Consider the following 24,130-nt stretch of genomic DNA (forward strand, 5'->3'; position numbering starts at 1 on the left):
TCACTAGTGAACTGGATCACCTGAGTCACTCGCAGAGTAAACAATGTGAGTGAGAGACAGACTGAGCGCCCTGGAGTCACCAGGATGTGAGCAGGGAAGTGGTCACAAGCCGACATGATGTTCTGTCTGAAGCATTAAAGAAGACAGAAAACACCCACAATGCACACAGAATGACAAACCCAGGGCTGCTGATCTGCCTAAAGGCTCAGGAGGGGTTTATTTTAATTTGTTTTATCTTGTTATTCCCGAAAGGCGGATCAATAAGTGCCCCTTCTTGTACATAAATATTCAAATGCAAAACAAATTAAGAGAGGACAATAGATTCAGTTGTAAAAGTTATCTTCCTTACTGAGTTCATGTCAGTTTAATTATCGACTGGATTGTGCTGTATACTGTGCTAATGCTTTGAGTCTCTGTTTTGTTATTGACAGGAGCCAGGGCGATTATATAGTTACAGAGGAATAGATGCAAACTGCATTAAAAGACCCCTATTAGATGATCTTCACGTGGACTTTATTAGCAAACCATTGATCCCTAAACTGTTCCACCCAAGAAAAGGAAAAGGAAAGCATGAGCAATGGTAAAAGGTCTGAAACACAACTGAAAATGCAAGCCGACCTATTGGCTTTGCCAAGGCATGTCTGGAGCTATGACTACTGCCTGGGAGAAAAAAGACCTGCCAGAACTTTCTGAAGTCTAGACAAAGAACTAAGCTTTGGGATGGGGGTCCAATTGTCTCCATTTTGGGCCTGCGCACACCTCCGCGAGACGAAAACGAGGCCGTCTCTTGAGTGAGACGTGGGAGAGGCCATCGGCGGTGAGCTGAGAAGTGTCGGGAACCTGGATTGCTGTCCAGCTGGCAGGTCTATAGCGAATAGTAGTTTAACAGGGTGTCAGCCCCTTCATCCTAGACCACATTAGTTCTCATGGACACCTACACTCTGCCCTGGCGCTGTGACCCCAGCCTCACAAAACGTCTCCTCAGCAATTTCTTGTAGCTGCTCTGACTCTCAAAACTCAGCAAAACACAGAATAATAGGTATTGATTTAACAAATATAAATATATTACATTTACTTACAACAAAATATTAAACATACAATTGCAAGCAAATATGCACAATCAAAACAATTAGAATATGACAAATATCAAAGCAGATATCAAAATACATAGCATTCTGAGTTTAGACTTCCAATCAAATACCCCTGCACCACATTCCTACAGGCTTACTCACTGAACAACACAGACCCAAACACTCTTTTTCTGCCAAATACCAAATAACGCATGTATGTACATGGTATTTCTACAATGTGAACCTATACAAAAGGTAGTGGAACACTGTTTATGGTCAAAGAAAAGCATAGAGTGAATGAGTAATAGGCGAGAAAGCTTGGATTTGGGTGGGTAATGCACTTTGATGCTACTCTTCAACTCTTTCTTCAGTTGGAGCAGTGTTGGGCTAATCCTGATATATATGGTGCTGCTTTTCCAGATCCTGGGTGCAGAGATGGAATAGGCCTACTGTCTTGTTTTTTCTTTCTTACAATTCTTGGTCTGATTGTGTCTTGGTTTGGTGGTAGTGGCCAGAAGAGTTAAATAGAACAGAACCCATGTAGAATATCATCTAGTAATCACCCCAACTAATGACAAAAACGCGGCACCTTGGAATCATGAAAAAAGACCCAAAAAAGTTTGTGGTAAATTGGTGATTTGTAAATATCATTTGGGATTTCTTGAACCTGTCTAGGTGCCTGCGAGCCTTGGGACAGAGCAACACGCTCTAAAATACTGCAAATGAGAGGCTTATTCAGTAAAGGATGGCTCATGCCCCATTAGACCAATTTAGATGGGGTTTTGATGTTTTGCTCCTGGTGATGTTCTTCGGGTATTATGAGTGACCTTGTACATCTCACACACTTGATGTGATAGTTTCTTGCTTTATTACAACTTATACAGCAACTGCTGGCTCAAAGCTCCTGGACCAACTGTGGGAGGCTCCTGACCCATACTGTTCCTGGAAGAAGGAACCCTGTAGTCCTCAAGGCAAAGCACTCTCCCTGCCTGCACTCCCAACACGATCACAGGCCTTGAGACACTTGCAGGGTGCCTTTGTGTCCAGCATGACCATCTAGTACCCGCTACTAAGCTGCCCCATAAACTCGACCAGTGCAAAGAGGCCCAAGATGCCCCTTCCTTTTTGGTCCCCAGCAAAGTAACCCTCCACTGGCGCTGACAAGGAGGTGGAGAGGTACTGCCACGAGCTCAGGAAACAGGGTCCAACAAAAATCGCACAAGAACAATTCTAGAGTGGGTCATCCGTCCTCCAGACAGTGGTTCATCCACTTTGCAGGTATATGTTTCTTCTTCTGTTCTACTGTTTCACATCTGCTTTTCCCTACACAGAGGTTTAAAAATTAAGGAAAGTCTTCTAGAAGGTGGGAATCCTTGCCAAACCCAGTGACATCACATCTATGTGGCATTTGCAAGGATAAGATGGGCGTATTCCTCTCTCTAAGCCATGCTCCAATCACTCAGGTTTAGGTTCTTCCCTTCACGCTTCAAAAAAACGACCTGTGGTGAAAGGAGCCAGAACTCTGCCTCTCCTCCCTTTGCCCCATATGGGAACATCCTAAAAGTGCTTATTGTTTCAGTTACTTCTCCTCAAAGTAATGACAGGAAACATATTATGTATTTATGGAGTTTACTTGATGAACTCCCCCACGTCAAGACCTCCCATCAAACTGCCCTGGCACAAATTATAACATTCTGAAAGCAGTTCAGGTTTTCTAGCAAGGAACCCAATTAATTTGCTGAACATTCCTTACAACACTTTCCAAGAAGGTCCTGCTAATCAGATTATGGTGACATCACCGCACCCCTTTCACTGAAAGCTTAGAAAGCTAATTTAATAGGATGGGCCTATTGTTCCAGGTTTAACTTGAATTACCAGCTGGCTAGCAGAGTAATATAACCAATTATATATCTGCATAAACAAACTTGTATAGATAAAATCTAATATGAGTGCCAGGCCCAGAGTTGACGTGAAACCACATGCTAATGACTTTCTTCCCTCATGATAATAAAAAGTTACATTATTGGCACACTTTATTAAAAGGGTAAATCGGCTGAAACGCTACAGATCAATCAATCAATCAATCAATGCATTTATAGAACGCGCTACTCACCTGTGAGGGTCTCAAGGCGCTGAAGGGAGGGGGGGAGTCGCTACTGCTCTAAAAACAAGGTCTTGAGGTGTTTTCTGAAGGTGAGATGGTCCTGGGTCAGTCGTAGGTGCGTGGGGAGGGAGTTCCATGTTTTGGCTGCCAGGTAGGAGAAGGATCTTCCTCCGGGGGTGGTTCTGCGGATTCGTGGGACGGTGGCGAGGGCAAGGCTGGCGGAGCAGAGCTAGCGGGTGGGGATGTAGAACGAGAGGCGGTTGTTGAGGTATTCGGGGCCCATGTTGTGTAGCGTGGGTGAGGTGCCTGAACGTGATCCTCTTGCAGACGGGGAGCCAGTGTAGGTTTCTCAGGTGAGGCGGATATGTGGCTGTGGCGAGGGATGTCGAGGATGAGTCATGCAGAGGCGTTCTGTACGTGTTGGAGTCGAGTCTGAAGTTTGGCTGTGGTTCCTGCGTATAGGGCGTTTCCGTAGTCCTAGTCCAGACGGCTGGTGACGAGGGCCTGGATGATCGTTTTCCTGGTTTCGGTGGGGATCCATCAGGAGATCTTTCAGAGCTTGTGCAGGGTGTCGAAGCAAGATGATGAGACGGCGTTGACTTGCTTGGTCATCGTGAGGGAGGAGTCCAGGATGAATCCCAGGTTGCGTGCATGGTCCGTGGGTGTTGGCGCGGAGCCCAGCGCCGTGGGCCACCAGGAGTCGTCCCAGGCAGATGGGGTTTGTCCGAGGATGAGGACCTCCGTCTTGTCAGAGTTCAGCTTTAGGCAACTGAGCTTCATCCATTCTGCGACGTCTTTCATTCCTTCCTGGAGGTTGGTCTTGGCGGTGTCTGGGTCTTTAGTGAGGGAGAGTATCAGTTGGGTGTCGTCGGCATAGGAGAGGATGTTGATGTTGTGTTTGCGTGCGATGGCGGCGAGGGGGCTCATGTAGATATTGAGGAGGGTCGGGCTGAGCGAGGAGCCTTGGGGTACTCTGCAGATGATCTCGGTGTCTGCTGAGCGGAAGGTAGGGAGACGGACTCTCTGAGATCTGTCGGAGAGGAACGAGGTGATCCAGTCCAGGGCCTTTCCTTGGATCCCAGTGTTGAGGAGGCCGGTTGTTAGGGTGCGGTGGCATACGGTGTCAAAGGCTGCCGAGAGGTCTAGGAGGATGAGGGCGGTTGTTTCTCCGTTGTCCATCAGGGTCCTGATGTTGTCAGTGGCTGCGATGAGGGCGGTCTCGGTGCTGTGGTTGGCTCGAAATCTGGACTGGGACGGGTCGAGCGAGTTGTTTGCCTCGAGGAAAGCGGTCAGCTGTTTGTTGACGGTCTTCCAGATGACTTTAGCCGGGAAGGGAAGGAGAGAGATGGGATGGAAGTTCTTGAGGTCTTTTGGGTCCGCCGTGGGTTTTTTCAGAAGGGCACTGATTTCTGCGTGTTTCCAGCTCTCAGGGAAGGTGGCTGACATAAGGGAGTTCTTTATGACGTTGTGGAGGTGGGGTGCGATGATGTTGTCGGCTTTGTTGAAGATGTGATGGGGGCAGGGGTCCGAGGGGGAGCCGGAGTGGATGGTGTTCATGATGTGGGTGGTGTCTTTCGTGCTGATGGGGGTCCAGGCACTGAGGGTGGTGGTGGGGGTTGCTGCTTCAGTGGCTGGAGGCGGGGTCTGGGGTCCGAAGCTGTTGTGTATATCTGCGATCTTGCGTTGGAAGAACGTGGCAAGAGAGTTGCAGTTGTCTTGCGATGGGGTGATGTCCTTGTTGCTGGCGCTGGGGTTGGAGAGCTCTTTGACGATGCTGCAGAGTTCCTTGCTGTTGTGAGTGTTGTTCTCTAGCCGCTCTTTGAACGATGCCCTTTTGGTGGTGCGGATCAGCTGGTGGTGTTCGCGGGTGGCTTCTTGAGGGCTGTCAGGTTTTCTGTTGTCCGTTTGTGGCGCCAGGTGTTTTCGAAGGTTCGGCAGGATTTCTTTGAGTCTTTGAGGGTGTCTGTGAACCATGAGGTTTTCCTGTTGCCGGTCTTTCCTGGGGGGTTCTTCAGTGGGGTGTGGTCATCGGCGCAGTTGGTGATCCACAGTGTGAGGCTGTGGGCTGTGTCATTGGCGTCGGCGGTGTCGGCTGTCGGGCTCTGGCTTAGTGATGAGAGGAGCTGGTCTGTGGTGATTTTTCTCCAGCATCTACGGGGGATTTGTTGCATACGGTGGTGTGATGTATTCTTTTTGAAGGTGAGGTGGATGCATCTGTGGTCTGTCCAGTGTAGTCCGGTGGAGTGGCTGAAGGAGACGTGGTTGCTGGCGGAGAAGATGGGGTTGAGCGTGTGTCCAGCGAGGTGGGTGGGGGTGTTTACCAGTTGTTTGAGTCCGAGGGTGGCGAGCATGGTGGTGGTGTTGTTGTCGTTGTTTTTCTCCAGGTGGAAGTTCAGGTCCCCTAGGAGGATGTATTCTGGTGAAGCCAGGGAGTGAGGGCTGATGAAGTCGGCGATGGTGTCGCTGAATTGTGTGCGCGGGCCCAGGGGTCTGTAGATGAGCGTTCCTCTGAGGGTGGTCCTGGGGTTGGAGTGAATCTGGAAGTGTAGGTGTTCGGCGGTGGAGAGTGTGTCTTCGGCGTTGGTCATGATGTTGATGGTGTCCCTGTAGATGATGGCGATTCCTCCTCTGGTTTGGTTGATGCGGTCCTTCTGGGTCTTCACTCAAAAAGAAAGGAGCATTTCTTTTTATATCCTCAGTTGGATGAGTCAGATAAGCAGTTCATCTCCGAGGATGTACACTTGTGCACACATGTTATACAAATGGATCACACACCCAATTCCCAGAGTCCTTTACCCAGCTGCACCAACAGCTCACCTGATTTAAAGAGGTACCCATTGACTGCTTCGACTTTTTTGAACAGATGGCTACAATAGGGGAGACTTAATTTGGGAAACGCACTCACAACAAAGTTCCAAAACCCAGAGGCCCAAAAGCAAAAAAATGAGATTTTCACAGGATAAAAGTTTCTTACCTAAATCAATCCAAAACATAAGTGTGCCCTTTGAGGTGTGCCATGAATCTCTAAGCCAGCATACTAACAGTCATGACCCTCTCACTAGAAAACAATCCTAGCCACATCTTCATTGTCTTGGTAAATAAACGTGTCCAGTACTAGCAAAACAGGAATCTACACATTGGGAGCACATTGTTGAAAGCCACAGATAACCGAAATCAGCATACACTACGTGCAGATACCAAGTCACTATGCTTACTTCAGACTGAACACATTTACAGAGAGAAGCAGCCAAAGTAAGTCACTGTCAAGACATTCTGCTGTTATACTAATTTATGTCCATGCCATCCAAAACTGCACACAGTCCAGCATAACCTTACCAATAAACCATGTGGCAAATTCACAACCCTCCTACAATGCCCCTCACACACCAAAAGAGCTGCCATAATACTATCCACTTCTGTATAATGAATTCTTCCAAATCATCAAGTCTTCCATTTTGGCGGGAGTATTGTACGACATGTTGGAAATTACATAAACTCAACCCCTCATTAAAAAAACCTCAATTAGACCAAGAGGAGCTATCAGATTACTGACCAACCCCCAACCTGAAAAATCTGAATATAGACTGGAAAGGTCTCTGATGATGTTTTCTTCGGGGCTAACAGCACATCAACCTTGAAGCATCATTGAAACAGCTAGTATCTAGGGCATCAATGATACTCTAAAACACTGCCAGAAGAGACCCATCACTGCTCCTTCTCCCTGACCTACCAGCAGCATTTGATATCACTGAATACCAGGCCCTTCTCAACATCCTAACACAGTAGGTGGGTGTGAGAAGTTGGCTTGGTATATAATGCTCACTAATTCTTAGTGATCACTTTGTACCATGCCAAGCAACCCTTATGATGATGGTTGTAATTCAACCTTGTAGACCAGTTATCCTAGTGGTAACGTGGACAAAGCAGTCTTAGGCTAAACTCTGAAAGGCATGTGAAGCCAGCTGTTATACCATACACAACCCCCTTGAATACCAAATGAAAGGGACACCACACAGATATATATTGAAAATATATATTGATTTATTAACTATAAAATCCCCTGGACTCTTTATGAGCACAGAAGCACAAGCGTTAAATCACAAGACAGTTTAAACTACACAAAAGTTGCCCAATATGGATGAGCCCTAGGGGCCACCTAAACCATATACTAAGAAAGTGGTATAAGAGATACCAGTAGGAAAGGGAACAGGCCTAGGGCCTTGGGAATCGCTGGAGCTATTCGAGACTAGCAATGATTAAGTCGGGAAAGGCCCGCGGGACTCGGGTGCAGTGTTCAAAGTGCACGCACTTTCCAATGTAAAGTCTATGGTGCGTAAAAGTTACACAAAGTTAGTTTAAAGGCACTTCCGCTGAACCTAGAGGAACAAAACTTAAGACACAGACCCTAGAGGTGTGTACCAGTGTAGGGACACTGGCGTTGCAATTTTACCTCACCCACAGGAAGTGGGTGCACAGGGTCGAAGTGGCGTTGGGTTTTGACACGCAGGTTCTTGGCGCTTGAAGCTGAAGATGCTGCAGGCGATGTGAAGGAGAAGTGTCCGGTGGATCCAAGGGTGGATCTGAAGTGGTGAAGACCTGAAAGCAGAGGGGACAATGTTCAAAGTCACAGACCAGTGACCACCGTGGAACCAGATTGGAACCAGGCAAAGTCGGGTGCAAACAGGTGATGAGGTGTTGCTTCTCTCTGCAGCCACGTGGACACGAAGAGGTCAAGGACGTCCAGGAGTCGATCACGAGCTGTCCTTCGAAGGTTCTAGCTGATGGCGGTGTCGGCAACTCGATTGAAGCAAACAAGCCTTGGCTAATGCAAGCCACGGGGAATGTGAAAAAGGCTTATTACTCGGACCAGCAAGGTCAAAGCGGGTACTCCTTTCTACAGGAGCGAGGGCAGGTCTATAGCAATCAGACCCACAGTGTAAATTGTAGGTTTCGTCACCAAGATGGCCGCTGATCACGTGACAAGCGGCCGGGATGGCGAGTCAAGTGGCACAAAGCAAAAGGACCCCACGCAGATCGTGGAGATGCTGGAGGGCTGATCTTTGGTGCAAATGCTGCTCGGTTGTGGGGCTTCTCAAACCTCAAAGCACAGAGTCGAGGGTGCCTCGGGTGCTGCGCAGTCAGCGTCTCGGGGGTCTTTCAAGATGTCCGCTCCCACGTCTCTCGGTGCCTCCACTGGTCCCTTCTTTGCAGGGACTGTGGATCGGGCTGTGAGAAGTCTGGGAAGCTGGGTCTTGTCAGGCTCTGCACTCGGGCTCCGGCGGGAGGCGGCGGCAAAGCAGACGTCGAGGTGCTGGGTGATGCCTGTGTTCACAGGGTGGCCCCTCCTAGGCCACAAGGGAGATTCTCTTCAGTCTTCTGAGCAGCAGAATGTCGAAGTCCAGTCTTCTTCTTTGTTTAAAGTTGATTCAGGATGATCTGCTGTGCAATGGCACTGCTCCCACTCTTATTCCAATCTGAGGGGTGGATCTCCTGCTAGGTCCCTCCCCTATGGGTGGGACCAGGAAGGGGGGTGGTTACACCCCCTTTCCTTTGTCCAGCTCCTCGCCAGGACTGGGGCTGGAAAGCCCCAGAACCGGTTTGGGCTGGCTTATGCACAGGGACACCTTGTGTGCCCCAGGCATGTCTCAATCTATTCAGCCCTGTCCTACCCAATACACAAAACCCTGTCTGGGGTGGTGCTCGCACCTCCCCAGGCAGGAAACCCTTTGTCCAGGCCCTCCTCGCTGGAAGGACTCCCAGCAGCAGGAGGTCAGACATGTGTCTGTGGTGGCAGCATCCATTTTGTGATGCTGAGGCTCTGGTTAACTTTAACCGGGGTTAAGGCTACACACATGTCGTGTCCCTCTAGAAGGGTGGAATGCTATCCCCGTCGCCAGAATTGGCAAGGGGATAGTATTCCAATTCGTATGACACCTTACTCGACATCTTTTGATAAAGCCAAACCAAAGATAGCAAATAACCCCGAGGATTATAATGCACTTAAGAGTATATGGTATGGCAATATCCCGGAACAGCTTAGGGAGTGGTTCCCGACAGCTGCAGACAGGCTCAGCTCATGCTAGAGCACCATCTCACATATTTCCAAGCACTCTGCCTCCAGGATTGATGAGGCCTTCCATAGGAGTGGCTGATAGGAACATATGTGTCCAGTTTAGGGTTAGATATAGGGATACTATATCTAAGCAAGAGGTGATTACACCAACTTACCCCAGCTGAGTGATCAGCCAGTTGTGTCAAATATGGAGGCCAGGCCAGGGGTGGCACAATACATGCTGCAGCCCCTGGTAGGCCTTGGCTACACCTATACCCTGGGTACCTATGGTACACTGTTACAGGGGCCTATAAGGTGAACCAATTCCAATTGTTTTATGCACCTAAGGTACATGGAGTCCATTTTAAGGAGAGAGCAATCGGCCTGGGGCCCTGAATAGCAGGATCCCAGGCCAACTAAGTCAAAAACCAGCTAAACACCAGGCAAAAAGTTTGGGGGTAACCATAGTCAGATATCCACCTTCCTACATAACCCCCCCCCCCCCCCCCCAAACGAAAGGAGATAAGGCTATCCTTGACCAGGTAAGCCTATATTGCCTAAGTGGCCATATAAGGAAGTACCAGCTCTGGCTTGGTAACCCCCTGTCTCATGGTCCACTAAGCAATCCCTCACCCTAAGGGTATCTGAGGGTCTCCACCATAGGGAATCTCTACCTGTGGTGTGTCTTTGCAAAGTCAAAGGCTGGTGTTGAGATGGAGTACTGAAGTGAGTTTCCTCTGTAGGGCTCAGCTTCCTCCAATCACTCTCCACCATGTGTGCCTTTCTTTCTCTGACTGAGTTGCACTGTGCTCTCAGGGTCAACCTCTGGCTACCTAAAGCTGGAGGCTGGGTCCCTCTGTTTGGTTTACTGGAGGGACAGGTCAGGTTTGGGGCCTTTTGGTCCCAGGTTTGGCTGTGCCCAACAATATCCATCTGGGGGAGGTCCCTAACTACTTTTAAGGGGGATCCCTCTGGAGTTTTTAAAGTTTTCACCTCACTAGGGCTACTAGTTTCGGTGCCCCTAATCTGTTGATGGGGGTGCTTTATTTGACAGGGGGGCCCTTTGGGTCTCACTGTCCTTCTTGTCCTCTGCAGCCCTGGGCTGAGTAAGGCAAGGTAGAGAGGGGCAGGTTACCTGCTCCAGACTGGGTCCCTCCTGAGAAGGGTCCACTGCCATCAGAGGCTCTGTCAGGCCAGGCCTAACAACCTCTGGGACAGTTCCTTCATCAGGGGTAAGATCAGTTCCCTGAGGAGGCTGATCCTTTCCTAAAGTCTGGTGGGAGGGAGATTTCTCTTCCTCCTCAATGCTCTCTGTTTGGGTGGAGTGATCCATCATTTCAGGCTTCACTACCCATGTATCAGTTTGAGTTTGGGCTGTGGCCATCACAGCCCCACCAACCTTTTCAGGAGGAGACTCAGTTTGGGTATGGGCGGTTACCAGTACAGCCCTGCTACTCTTTTCAGGAGGGAGGTTATCTAAAGATGGGGCTGAGGTTTGCTCAGCCCTCCCAACCTTTTCAGGAAGGACATCTTGAATTGGGGCTGTAGCCATTACAGCCCCACTAACCTTTCCATGGAGATTTACCATTCTAGAATGGGTTTGCTGTTCAACCTCAGCCCAGGCTGAGATTTCCAAATCATTACCCAGTAGGCAATCTACAGGCAAGTTTGATGACACTGCCACTCTTTTTGGGCCAGTGACACCTCCCCAGCTAAGATTGACTACTGCCATGGGATGATTGGTTTCTATGCCATCAATGTTTGTCACCTGATATCTGGCATCAGGTAAAAGTTGCCTTGAGGGGACTAGACATTCAGCCACCATGGTGATGCTAGCCCCTGTGTCTCTGAAGGCCTCAACTTTCAAACCATTGATGAGGGGCTCCTGTCTATACTTGCTCAAAGTGTTTGGGCAAGCAATGAAATTGGCAAACCCCATGCCAGTCTCATAGACAAGAGTATCTGAGTTAGGGGACCTGGATAGGCCAGAGTCCACCTGTCCTCCAAAAGTAAACCCACCCAAATTCTTGGGGGTGCTCCCACCACCTGGGGGACCACTGCTAACAGTGACAGGAGGTGTTGGAGCCTTACCTGGAGGTATATTCTCCTTATTGCCATTCTTGGGACAACAGCTATCTGTTTTGTAATGCCCCACCTGTTTACAGGTATGACAATAAGGCTTTTTCTGGGTTGTAGAAGTGTCTTGGGACCCACCCCCATTCTTGGAGTTTTGGGGCCCTGGGGAAGTCTTTTCCTTACTTTTATCCCCACCCTTCTCTTGAGGCTTGGTAGTCTCTTTCTTTTGGTCACCACCCTGGTTCTTAGGCCTGATCCTGGTTCTGACCCATTTGTCTGCCCTCCTACCCAATTCTTGTGGGGAGGCCAGATCAGAGTCAACCAGGTGCTGATGTAGAAGCTGATTTTGACAATTACTTAAGATTTGCTCTCTCATAATTAAATTATACAATCCTGTATAGTCAGTAACCTTACTTCCCAGCAACCAGCCCTCCAGAGCCTTAGTGGCACACTCAACAAATTCAGACCAGTCCTGAGTCTGTGTCTTCTGGGTATCTCTGAACATTAGCCTGTACTGTTCAGTGGTTAAGCCTAACCCATCAATCAGAGCACTCTTCAGGACCATATAGTTTGTAGAATCCCCATCACTAACTGTGAGGAGTCTGTCTCTGCCTCTACCTTCAAAGGAGAGCCACAAGATTGCTGCCCACTGCTCCTGAGGGATCTGCTGTACCATGCAGGCCCTCTCAAGTGCAGTCATCCATTTGTGGATATCATCCCCAGCTTTGTAGGGGGGCACAATCTTACTCGGGTTTCTTGTATCAAAAGACCTGTCTTTATCCTTGTGGATATTGCTGCCACCAGTGGATCCTAATCCACTCTCTCTAGGCTGTCTTGCTCTAGCAAGTTTCTCTTGGGCCAGGGCAATCTCTAACTCTTGTCTCTGGACTCTCAATTCAGCCTCTCTAATTTGAGATTCTCTCAATTTGGTCTCATGTTCCCTTCTCTGAGGGCTAGTCATCCCCTTTCTGGAGTGACCATGAGAACCTCTAGAAGCATGGGATTTGTCAGAGTCACCTGAGTGAGTCCTTCTCCTCCTAAGCTTCTGGTTAAGTCCACCTGGGGGTCTGAATGGGGTGTTACCTGATTCATTCCCAAGTAAGCTTAAGTTAGCCTGGTTCAGTCTACTGACCAGCACCTGAGTATTTCTGTCATCATCTGACCCACTGCTTTCCACCTCTTCCTATTCCTCCTCTTCCTCCTCCTCTTCCTCTACCTGAGGAGCTCCAGTGATGGGGGCTTCCTCATCTACTAGGATGATAGGACCAGGGGTGTCTACAGTGTCATCCTCTGAAGGATGGCTCCTTCAGCATTCCCTGTGGGGTCTGCCTTAGAGGTCTTCAGAGTCTCAGACTGATCCAAGATCTCTCTTAGGTGGTCTGTAGTAGGGGATGGCCCTGTCTTCAGACCCCTTAAGACACAAAGCTGTCTTAATTCCTTAAAGGAAAAAATAGCAAATTTGGATGGTGCCCTTGGAGGGTCACTCTCAACAGAGACATTCCCAGTGGAACCCTCTGCTCCAGACATTGCTCTAGTGTGGGTGGATGTGTTGCAATCTACCTACACTGGTGTTTACCTACTAAACCTATCTAGTAGTTGTAGCTAGGGTGTGCTACTCCCTTTGCTCTACAACAACTAAGTTCAGTAGAACTTAAGTATACTAGTCTTGTTTTATATGTACCTAGCAGGTACCTGTATGATCTTTCAAATGATAATCTCAAAGATTGTAATGGTAAAACAACAGCAAGCTCAGATCCCAATCCGCTGCTCACCAATGTGAGAAGTTGGCCTGGTATATAATGCTCACTAATTCTTAGTGATCACTTTGTACCATGCCAAGCAACCCTTATGATGATGGTTGTAATTCAACCTTGTAGACCAGTTATCCTAGTGGTAACGTGGACAAAGCAGTCTTAGGCTAAACTCTGAAAGGCATGTGAAGCCAGCTGTTATACCATACACAACCCCCTTGAATACCAAATGAAAGGGACACCACACAGATATATATTGAAAATATATATTGATTTATTAACTATAAAATCCCCTGGACTCTTTATGAGCACAGAAGCACAAGCGTTAAATCACAAGACAGTTTAAACTACACAAAAGTTGCCCAATATGGATGAGCCCTAGGGGCCACCTAAACCATATACTAAGAAAGTGGTATAAGAGATACCAGTAGGAAAGGGAACAGGCCTAGGGCCTTGGGAATCGCTGGAGCTATTCGAGACTAGCAATGATTAAGTCGGGAAAGGCCCGCGGGACTCGGGTGCAGTGTTCAAAGTGCACGCACTTTCCAATGTAAAGTCTATGGTGCGTAAAAGTTACACAAAGTTAGTTTAAAGGCACTTCCGCTGAACCTAGAGGAACAAAACTTAAGACACAGACCCTAGAGGTGTGTACCAGTGTAGGGACACCGGCGTTGCAATGTTACCTCACCCACAGGAAGTGGGTGCACAGGGTCGAATTGGCGTCGGGTTTTGACACGCAGGTTCTTGGCGCTTGAAGCTGAAGATGCTGCAGGCGATGTGAAGGAGAAGTGTCCGGTGGATCCAAGGGTGGATCTGAAGTGGTGAAGACCTGAAAGCAGAGGGGACAATGTTCAAAGTCACAGACCAGTGACCACCGTGGAACCAGATTGGAACCAGGCAAAGTCGGGTGCAAACAGGTGATGAGGTGTTACTTCTCTCTGCAGCCACGTAGACACGAAGAGGTCAAGGACGTCCAGGAGTCGATCACAAGCTGTCCTTTGAAGGCTCTAGCTGATGGCGGTGTCGGCAACTCGATTGAAGCAAACAAGCCTTGGCTAATGCAAGCCACGGGGAATGTGAAAAAGGCTTATTACTCGGACCAGCAAGGTCAAAGCGGGTACTCCTTTCTACAGGAGCGAGGGCAGGTCTGGAGCAATCAGACCAACAGTGTAAATTGTAGGTTTCGTCACCAAGATGGCCGCTGATCACGTGACAAGCGGCCAGGATGGCGAGTCAAGTGGCACAAAGCAAAAGGGCCCCACGCAGATCGTGGAGATGCTGGAGGGCTGATCTTTGGTGCAAATGCTGCTCGGTTGTAGGGCTTCTCAAACCCCAAAGCACAGAGTCGAGGGTGCCTCGGGTGCTGCGCAGTCAGCGTCTCGGGGGTCTTTCAAGATGTCCGCTCCCACATCTCTCGGTGCCTCCACGGGTCCCTTCTTTGCAGGGACTGTGGATCGGGCTGTGAGAAGTCTGGGAAGCTGGGTCTTGTCAGGCTCTGCACTCGGGCTCCGGCGGGAGGCGGCGGCAAAGCAGACGTTGAGGTGCTGGGTGATGCCTGTGTTCACAGGGTGGCCCCTCCTAGGCCACAAGGGAGATTCTCTTCAGTCTTCTGAGCAGCAGAATGTCGAAGTCCAGTCTTCTTCTTTGTTTAAAGTTGATTCAGGATGATCTGCTGTGCAATGGCACTGCTCCCACTCTTATTCCAATCTGAGGGGTGGATCTCCTGCTAGGTCCCTCCCCTATGGGTGGGACCAGGAAGGGGGGTGGTTACACCCCCTTTCCTTTGTCCAGCTCCTCGCCAGGACTGGGGCTGGCTTATGCACAGGGACACCTTGTGTGCCCCAGGCATGTCTCAATCTATTCAGCCCTGTCCTACCCAATACACAAAACCCTGTCTGGGGTGGTGCTCGCACCTCCCCAGGCAGGAAACCCTTTGTCCAGGCCCTCCTCGCTGGAAGGACTCCCAGCAGCAGGAGGTCAGACATGTGTCTGTAGTGGCAGCATCCATTTTGTGATGCTGAGGCTCTGGTTAACTTTAACCGGGGTTAAGGCTACACACATGTCGTGTCCCTCTAGAAGGGTGGAATGCTATCCCCGTCGCCAGAATTGGCGAGGGGATAGTATTCCAATTCGTATGACACCTTACTCGACATGTTTTGATAAAGCCAAACCAAAGATAGCAAATAACCGCGAGGATTATAATGCACTTAAGAGTATATGGTATGGCAATATCCCGGAACAGCTTAGGGAGTGGTTCCCGACAGCTGCAGACAGGCTCAGCTCATGCTAGAGCACCATCTCACATATTTCCAAGCACTCTGCCTCCAGGATTGATGAGGCCTTCCATAGGAGTGGCTGATAGGAACAAATGTGTCCAGTTTAGGGTTAGATATAGGGATACTATATCTAAGCAAGAGGTGATTACACCAACTTACCCGAGCTGAGTGATCAGCCGGTTGTGTCAAATATGGAGGCCAGGCCAGGGGTGGCACAATACATGCTGCAGCCCCTGGTAGGCCTTGGCTACACCTATACCCTGGGTACCTATGGTACACTGTTACAGGGGCCTATAAGGTGAACCAATTCCAATTGTTTTATGCACCTAAGGTACATGGAGTCCATTTTAAGGAGAGAGCAATCAGCCTGGGGCCCTGAATAGCAGGATCCCAGGCCAACTAAGTCAAAAAACAGCTAAACACCAGGCAAAAAGTTTGGGGGTAACCATAGTCAGATATCCACCTTCCTACAGTGGGAATTGACCGCAGTGTGTAAACTCGGTCACTTTCTTTCCAAGTGGCATTCTGCTTCCACCATTGTTTATCTTCTCGCTGGAAATTTATATATATATATGTTTTTTTTTATTTATTTCTTTTTATTGGCATTTTACATGTGCAATCTCATACATTCAACTCTTGGTCTTTTTTTCATGAGTGCCTTGACAGTACACTACTCAGTTTCAAAGTGTCATTGTTCAATGACATCCATTGATTGACAATCTGACTCTCCCTAATACAATGTAGTGTGCTCATCCTCTACTTGAAACTGAGCTCTACCAAAATGACTGTCACAGTCCTCTGTCGAGAGCACTCAGCCACGCTGTTCCAAGCCGCTCTCAGCAATACCGTTTACTTTGGCTTTTAGTAATTGCTTGCTCATTTGCCAAATAGATGGCATTCTACAAGCGCCGGGACACCCCCTTTGGGGGTAGCTGTGCGCTCTATAAGCTTCCTAATAAATAAATAATAAATAAATACAAGTCAGTTAACCTTTACAGACGTGTGTAGGAAGCCCCTAACAGAATAGTTCAGGGTTTTTGTCTGGAATATCAAGCCCTACTTCCCAGCATCCAGCTTCCAGCCACTCTCTAGGCAACAGTCACTAAGGTCCAGGGCAGAACATATGAAAATACTGATTGCAAAACGTGACTGAAAATCGTACACTGTCTCTTTCGTACCAGTCTGTAATTTATTAATGCGACCTGTGTACTACTAGGTTATATCCCTAAATGTTGCAGGAGTTCGGAAAAATGACTTCCTTAATGTATATATTAAATGGTAAGGTCGATTTTTGCAACCCCTTGACATTGGTTACAAACTGTGATTGTGGCTTGTAAGGTACAGCAGATCACAATCCATGTGTTTGCTTTCCCAGAAAGGAACCTTTTTTTAAGTAGCCTGTTTACATAAAGACTGGAATGAAAAAAATGGTTTTCTGTTTGAGTCCTCTGGACCACTGCTGTCCCAAAGCTTACCCGACACAATTCCATTATGGGAACTGATAACTTTTCAATGGTTTGCAATTCCAATTGAAGTTGTTAACCATTGATTCAGAGCATTGTGAATTCAATATATCAATAGAATTGTAGAACACTACTTGTCAATCGTGAGGGTATCCAGGCGCTGGCAGTCCAGTTGATTAGCCCAAAAGCCAAGTCTTGCAGGACTTTCGGAACTCTGGAAGAGATTGGGAGGACTGTAGATGAAAGGGTAGCTCGTCCCATGTCTTTGCTGCTAGGTAGAAGGAGCAACCTCTGAATCTGTTACTTCAGATGTGGGGGTGAAGGTTAGAGAAGGGACTTGGAGGTGTCCGGTGGGTTGATGGAAGTTCAGGTGGTGGTTCAAGTAGGTGGGTCTGCTGTTGTGCAGGGCTTTGTATGCATGGACAGGAGCTTGAACTGACATTGTTTCTGTACAGGGAGTGAATGGGTTCCCTGAGGTATGGGGTGATGTGGGTTCATCTAGGGAGATCCAGTACAAGTCTGGTTGCGGCGGTCTGTATGGTCTGTAGTCATCGGAGGGGGTGAACTGTGATCCCTGCGTAGAAACTGTTGCCATAATCCAGTCGGCTGGAGATGAGGGCCTGGGCTATGGTGCGCCTTGAGCTTTGGGGTAGCCATTTGAATATTTTATTAAGCATGGCAAGAATGAAGAATCAGGAGGAAGAGACGCTGTTGACATGAGTCATTATGGGTTGCTTGTTGTCCAGAATGATTCCTAGGTTCCTAGCATGGTTAGTGGGGCTAGGAGTAGGTCCGAGTTCTGAGGGTCACCAGGATGCATCACATAGGGAGCTTTTGCTTCTGAAAATCAGTACCTCTGTCTTGTCCGTGCTGAACTTCAGGCAGTTATCCTTCATTCAGTTGGCGATGTCTGTCATGCAGTGTTGGTGGTGTCTTTGGAGAGGGAGAGGATGAGCTGTGTGTCGTCGGCATGGGATATGATGTTGAGCTTGTTGGTTTTGGCGATGCTGGACGAAGGTGCCATAAAAGTGTTGAAGAGGGTAGGGCTGAGAGAGTATCCGTGGTGAACTAAGTATACAAATAAATAAATAAAACAAATTTTGTTGCGCGCACTGCATTTCCAAATGCAATGCAATGCAGCGCACACAATGAACTTCGTTTTGTATACTTATATCGCCATATATAGGCCATAATCTGGAGTTTACTACCCCCACACCCTGCCCCTCCTACGCCCTGTGTCACCTCCGGGCAGCATTCCCTCCTGGAGCCGCTACGGCCATTGGGGCAGATTTACAAGCTCCTTACGACAAGTTTACGCCGCCTTGCGTCACTTTTGTGATGCAGCGTCGGCATACACCATGCGCCACATTGCGACTTATTTACAACCTGGCGCATCTAGGCAGATGCGTCATGTTGTAAAGCACTGCGCCACATGAAACCTGTGTCAAGTTTCAAGTGGGCGTTCTGTCGCAGGGTGGGCCTTCGGTCAGAGGAAAGCCTCGGAAAAGTGACGCAGTGAAATCTACAAGATTTCGCTCAGTAACTTTTCCGATGCCGCTGCGTCACAATCTTGCGCCTACTTGAAGCAGGCGTAAGGCGTGAAGCAGCACGTTGGAGATAGGCTGGGTTGACACAGTGCTAGAGTTGCGTCCTGCCCGCAACACGACTCTCGAACTGCACCAACCTTACGCCTGCAGATATGTCACGCATCTGCCTATCCGTGAGCCACGGAGCACTGCATTGTAAATGCGGCACATCCATGGTGGCAGACGGGTAGTTTTGTGTGACGCATCTTTCTTGGTGTATTCCTGATAATTTGCAGGGATGCGCCAGAAGTTGTAAATCTGCTCCTAAGTGCTTAAATACCTTTCATCATATCTGGCTACAAACAATCTCTGGTTTCCACGTACGTGTCTAATGTTGCACCATGTGTGATGTGAGCCATTTGGGGTAGTCCGTGCCATTGGTATAACTGTGCCTCATGTTAACACTATATTTCAGGTGAACATGATGACACCGACAGCCTCCTTGAAGGTTCCAGTGGACAAGAAGGCAACAGTGCAAGTACAGAGAGTATTTTTGGTGACGTTTCATCCTCCAGTGGATTGATTTCCAGTGCGGCTTCAAGGAAAAGGTAATGCCATTGTATGTGACTGTGAATGTATGACCCACCCCTTCACATACCACTGTCATTGAAGCTTATTGGAAGTTTTACATTCTGGAGAGTCGGACTCGAAAACGAAACCAGACCAATTTACTCACTACTTTCTACTGCAACACCACTGCACTGAAAATTAAAGTAAACATAGCCTGTCGGTGGCGGTCCACCCAACCACGTAATGGGGCTCTATGTTTTCTTATACTAATGGCTGAAATTAACCTCCCCGTACCACAGCTCCATGGCACATGTTAACTGCTGTCCACCACGCACAAACATTGTGAAGCTGGTTTAGGAGGTAAATGCTCACCAATGGATCTGCTGATGTCTGAAGGGCATGATTTGCAATCCCAGCACGGTCAACTCAGCCATCTGTCCTTCCGAAGCCAGTAGACTGAGAACCATTAGAATGGGGAATAAATACAATTATGACTTGCAGCACTTCAAAACAGTACAAAGTGTACTATGAAATGCTACATAAAATCAAGTTATTAGTATTATTTGTAATGCCTCTATCTCATGACAAGATGCAGAGCTTGCTCTTCTTTGTTGCTTAATGTGCTCAACAGCCTACTAGGCAGATGTTTTCCTTGCCAAGTACTTCTGTTGAATCTCGCCAACAATATTGTCTGCACTATTGCAGTTATTATTTTCATTGTTGATGCAGAATGCATGAATGAATGAATGCATGTCTCCTTCAAGCGCCAACAGATCACTTTCATGATCTAGTCTGAATGGCGCCCGAAGTAGGCCAGGCAGCCTGAGCCTATGGGCTGTGGATCTCACTGGTGTGGAGAGGGCACTGTCCTAGTTGTTCCAGATTCGATCCTTTTAGATTCATTAGGGTCTTGCAGATTGATGGACTGGTGGGGGCATTTTCTATCCCAGTGAAAATGTCGTTTTTTGTTTTCTTTCACATTTCACCAAGGTTACATTTCTATAGGACTGTACCATACTAATAACGTAGAAATGTATTAATCAGTACACATTTAGGACTACCCAAGTATTTACAAAAATGCTATATTAAGATATTGATAGGTTTACAGAAAACTGTCCATGTAGGAGCTGCAATCTCTTCTGATATATCATAATCCTGATCACACAATAAATTAGAAGATTACAGATTTATTAGCAGTTGAGTTGCCTCGCAGGTAAAATATCTTCGTTGATATTTTTCAAAATGGTGACTTTTGCATGGTTCATGTACCTGTTGCATATGTGCTTGTTTTCAATTATAAATGTTCTCTTGTTTTCTACCAGATCAAAACTAGTACCGAAGATATTAGATGGAGAAGCAAGGATTCAAAATTATCAAGTAAGTTTAGCGCAAATGCACTTTTAAGTTCTCTCCTGATCTTCCATTCCAGTTGATTATGGACATGTAGCACGGATCCACCCAAGAAGCCACTGTATGACTCTGAACTCAGTAAATGGAAAAGAAAAATGTGGTGAGCGGCTTCTCATAAAAGGAGGAACAAGGGCAGATTTGTAAACTGACCCGGGAGCATAGAATCTGTTGTGGTTGGTGGCCTGAAAGAGAAGCATAGAGACAAGTTAACGCTGCCTGCTATACATTGGAGATCTGCAGCCAGTTTAACAAAAGAAAGACTCAGAGAAGCATGAGTCTGCAACCAGCAGAGCAGGAGAGGATTAGATGTGGTCTCTTGTTATTTTTCACTTGCCCTGTTGAATACGGGTTTCCGCGCTTCAACTAAAGGACGTAGCAGACATCGTTACTTTTCAATAGATTAACCTATTCCTACAAGTTATAACCCACTAGGTTGTCATCATTTCTTATGTGCATCTATGCTTTGGGCCCAGTCCATTTTTGGCATTTATGCTTTGGGTCCACAGCATTTTTGGGCAGCCCTACAAGACAATAGTGGTGACCGCTAGTCCAGGATAAGCGAGGACTGCAGCCACCTTAAGTTTGTGATGCTGCCCCATTTGTTCAATACATGTTAGTTTTCTGGACCTTGTATGTATGTATATTCATTTTTGTAAAACACAAATCTAGCTGGGACAACAGACCTCTGAACAGTGGGTGTATGCTAGGAGACATGAATCAAGATTGGTTACGGTCAGCAGGTTGCAGACACCTTCTATTGTGCTAAGTGAAGAGGTGGACCCTCGAATTGCAGAATAGGAGCTGTTATGAGGTCGATAGATGTGTTGTGAGAAAGGCTGGGACAACCAGGACCATTTATTGACTTTTCTTTTCAGTTACCGTGATATCGTCCAGGGACAGAGTCTAGGGTGCAATGAAAATTCTGCTGACACGCATGTCTAACTTTCTTTAAAAATGCAAAAAGAACAGATGATTGGCATAATGCTGCAAAAGCCAAACAATCACCCAAGTACAGAGATCTGGGCCTAAATCCATAATTTTGTTGCTCCCAATGCCATTCTATTTCAGACACAGCCAATCAGTCTTGGCCCTGTTCCCCATGGGAACTGTCTAGCCCGAACTGCCAGGCTAGGGCCTCCCTGGACTGGAAACAAGCATGCTGGGACCGATTTTGGGGCATAACCCCTCATTAGCCAGGCTAGTTTGACCCCAGTGATATGGAGAGCACGAGACCAACGTCTGGGCATACCCTTCCCACTCAGGGTGACCAATGCAAAAAGAACAATCCATGAACAGAATGCTGCACAATGTCACAGATTCACCCCAGTACAGAGATGTGCGCCTAAATCCAGCGTTTTTTTGCTCCCCATGCCATTCCAGTTCACTCAGCCATATGCAAATCAGCCTTTACCCTGTTCCTCATGGGAACAGTTCAGCCCGAATTGCCAGGCCAGGTTCTCCCTGGACTGGAAACAAGCATCCTGGGACCGGCTTAGGGGCATAACCCCTCATTAGCCAGGCTAGCTTGACCCCAGTGATATGGAAAGCACGGGACCAACGTCTGGGCATACCCGTCCCACTCAGGGTCACCAATGCAAAAAGAACAATCGATGAATAGAATGCTGCACAATGTCACAGATTCACCCCAGTACAGAGATTTGCGCCTAAATCCAGCGTTTTTCTGCTCCCCATGCCATTCCAGTTCACTCAGCCATATGCAAATCAGTCTTTACCCTGTTCCTCATGGGAACAGTTCAGCCCGAATTGCCAGGCCAGGTCATCCCTGGACTGGAAACAAGAATCCCGGGACTGGTTTTGGGGCATCACCGCTCATCAGCCAGGCTAGTTTGACAAGGCAAGATCTCCATACTTCTGGAGGATGAATTATGTTCCTTGTTAATCTTCTAATGCACACTGACACAGATTAGTTGGGATGCGTGGCTGGAAATTCTGTCTTATTTAAAGTTAAGACTTTGTGTGCCCTGCAGCACGCTAGGGTAGTGGTCTTCAAACTTTTTAATGCTGCATCCCCACACCCCCGCTGGAAATAAAAAATCATCGGGCTCCCATAATGAGTCATTTTATCACAATTATTCTATTAAATTTGCAATGTGTAAATTTGTCTAAACGTATTTAAATAGTTAAATTCTGCTATACCTCTTAAAAATACAATTAAATACATGATTGACAGACATCCTATTCCGGTCAGCCAGGTCTAAATGTTTCCACAATGCGATTCTCTATCAGAAATTGGGGTAAGGAGGTTGGAGGATTATTTGGAGTCTCACCCTCTTTGACACCTACTCCCAGACAGGATTTGAATGACAAAAGACATTTAGTGATGACCCATAACAGAGTGGCAAACTAACACTCATTTTTTCACTTAAAGCAAAGTACTGTTACAAGCATGATGTTCTCTGGTTGCCCTCCCTGGGATCAATTAAGGCACCCCCAGGGAGGCCTGCTCCCCAGTTAGGAGATCTCTGCACTAGGCTATTCCTGGCAAAACTGCACACACAAACTTGTATTTCTTTACTCCCATGAGAGTAAAATAAACTAGTTTAAAGACAACAAGCAATCAAGTGTCTAATCAAAGAACTTCTAATGTACAGCCTAGTTTGCAAGGCATGGGATTCCTGTACTTGCACGCTCACTTTCCGTGGTAGTAGACAATTTTCTGTGGCTGTACAAGTTCAGTAGGGTATTTTCCCCACTCAACCTGGCATGGTGCAAGAGTGTTGCAGTGTTCAAACCTCATTACGTGATCTATCTATCTATCTATCTATCTATCTATCTATCTATCTATCTATCTATCTATCTATCTATCTATCTATCTATCTATCTATCTATCTATCTCTCTCGCTCTCTCTCTCTCTCTCTCTCTCTCACTCACTCACTCACTCACTCACTCACTCACTCTATCTATCTATCTATCTATCTATCTATCTATCTATCTATCTATCTATCTATCTATCTATCTATCTATCTATCTATCTATCTATCTATCTATCTATCTATCTATCTATCTATCTATCTACCTGTGAGGTTGACTTGCCTCACAAGTTGGGGCTAGTTCAGCGGTGGCCACCGCTCAATATTACAATAAAACTCCTTTTCCAAGCATGAAAAGAATTCCAGCCTCACCAACAAGCTCATGTTTTGTCAATTGTATTTATTTCGGCAAAAGAAACAGATGCATTTCGACCTGCAGGTATGAAACGACTGGGGCTTTTTTCCCTTTGGGCCAATTCGCTTCCATGGGAGACACGCTCCCACTGGATTGGCTGCCTGAAAAATGAAGAAAAATGCTCCAGGCAGTCATTATAGGACTCGGGGTGTTACTCTTCTGTCCTGAATTTAACTTAAAAATATAAATATAAAGCTGCAGAGCCAGGATAGCCTGCCCCTCTGGGGCCAAACTAACATTTTCTTTTGAAAATAAGCTGTGACCTTGCATCTTTTAATAAAAAATGCCTATCTGTGTTTTCCTGGATGGGCCTGGGCCTGGGGGTCTTAACTATTATATTTTTGGGAACGGGCTATTCAGGGCCCAGGAGATCCTACCGCTCCTTGGCCAAATGCTAATTTAAGTAGAGGGGGCATGCTGCCCCTTGCCTGAGCCACAAATGGGCTCTGGGGCCCCATCTCCTGGGCCAAATGATTAGAAACGGGGAGGGGTTTCGCATCCCTGTGTGTTTGTTGCGTCTTGGGGTCGCGATACCCCAGGGACAAAAAATAACAAGAAGGCGAGGCGGGCCGAGCACAGATATAACAAATCTGCTTTATGTATGGTGATATGCTCACCTGCTGATAAAGCCAATAGGCTCACTTT

General features: G+C 47.4%; 1 protein-coding gene across 1 annotated transcript in view; it reads left to right on the forward strand.

The window, feature by feature from the left end:
- Window positions 1–24,130, forward strand: part of FER1L6 (fer-1 like family member 6) — a 755,805-nt gene that overhangs the window by 368,304 nt on the left and 363,371 nt on the right. The window contains exons 3-4 of the mRNA XM_086966191.1: window positions 18,794–18,926; window positions 20,211–20,265. Coding sequence (XP_086822317.1) covers window positions 18,794–18,926; window positions 20,211–20,265 — 188 coding nt within the window. The remainder of the gene's footprint in view (window positions 1–18,793; window positions 18,927–20,210; window positions 20,266–24,130) is intronic.

Source organism: Lissotriton vulgaris, chromosome 4_1, assembly GCF_964263255.1.
Source record: "Lissotriton vulgaris chromosome 4_1, aLisVul1.2, whole genome shotgun sequence".
Lineage (NCBI taxonomy): Eukaryota > Metazoa > Chordata > Amphibia > Caudata > Salamandridae > Lissotriton > Lissotriton vulgaris.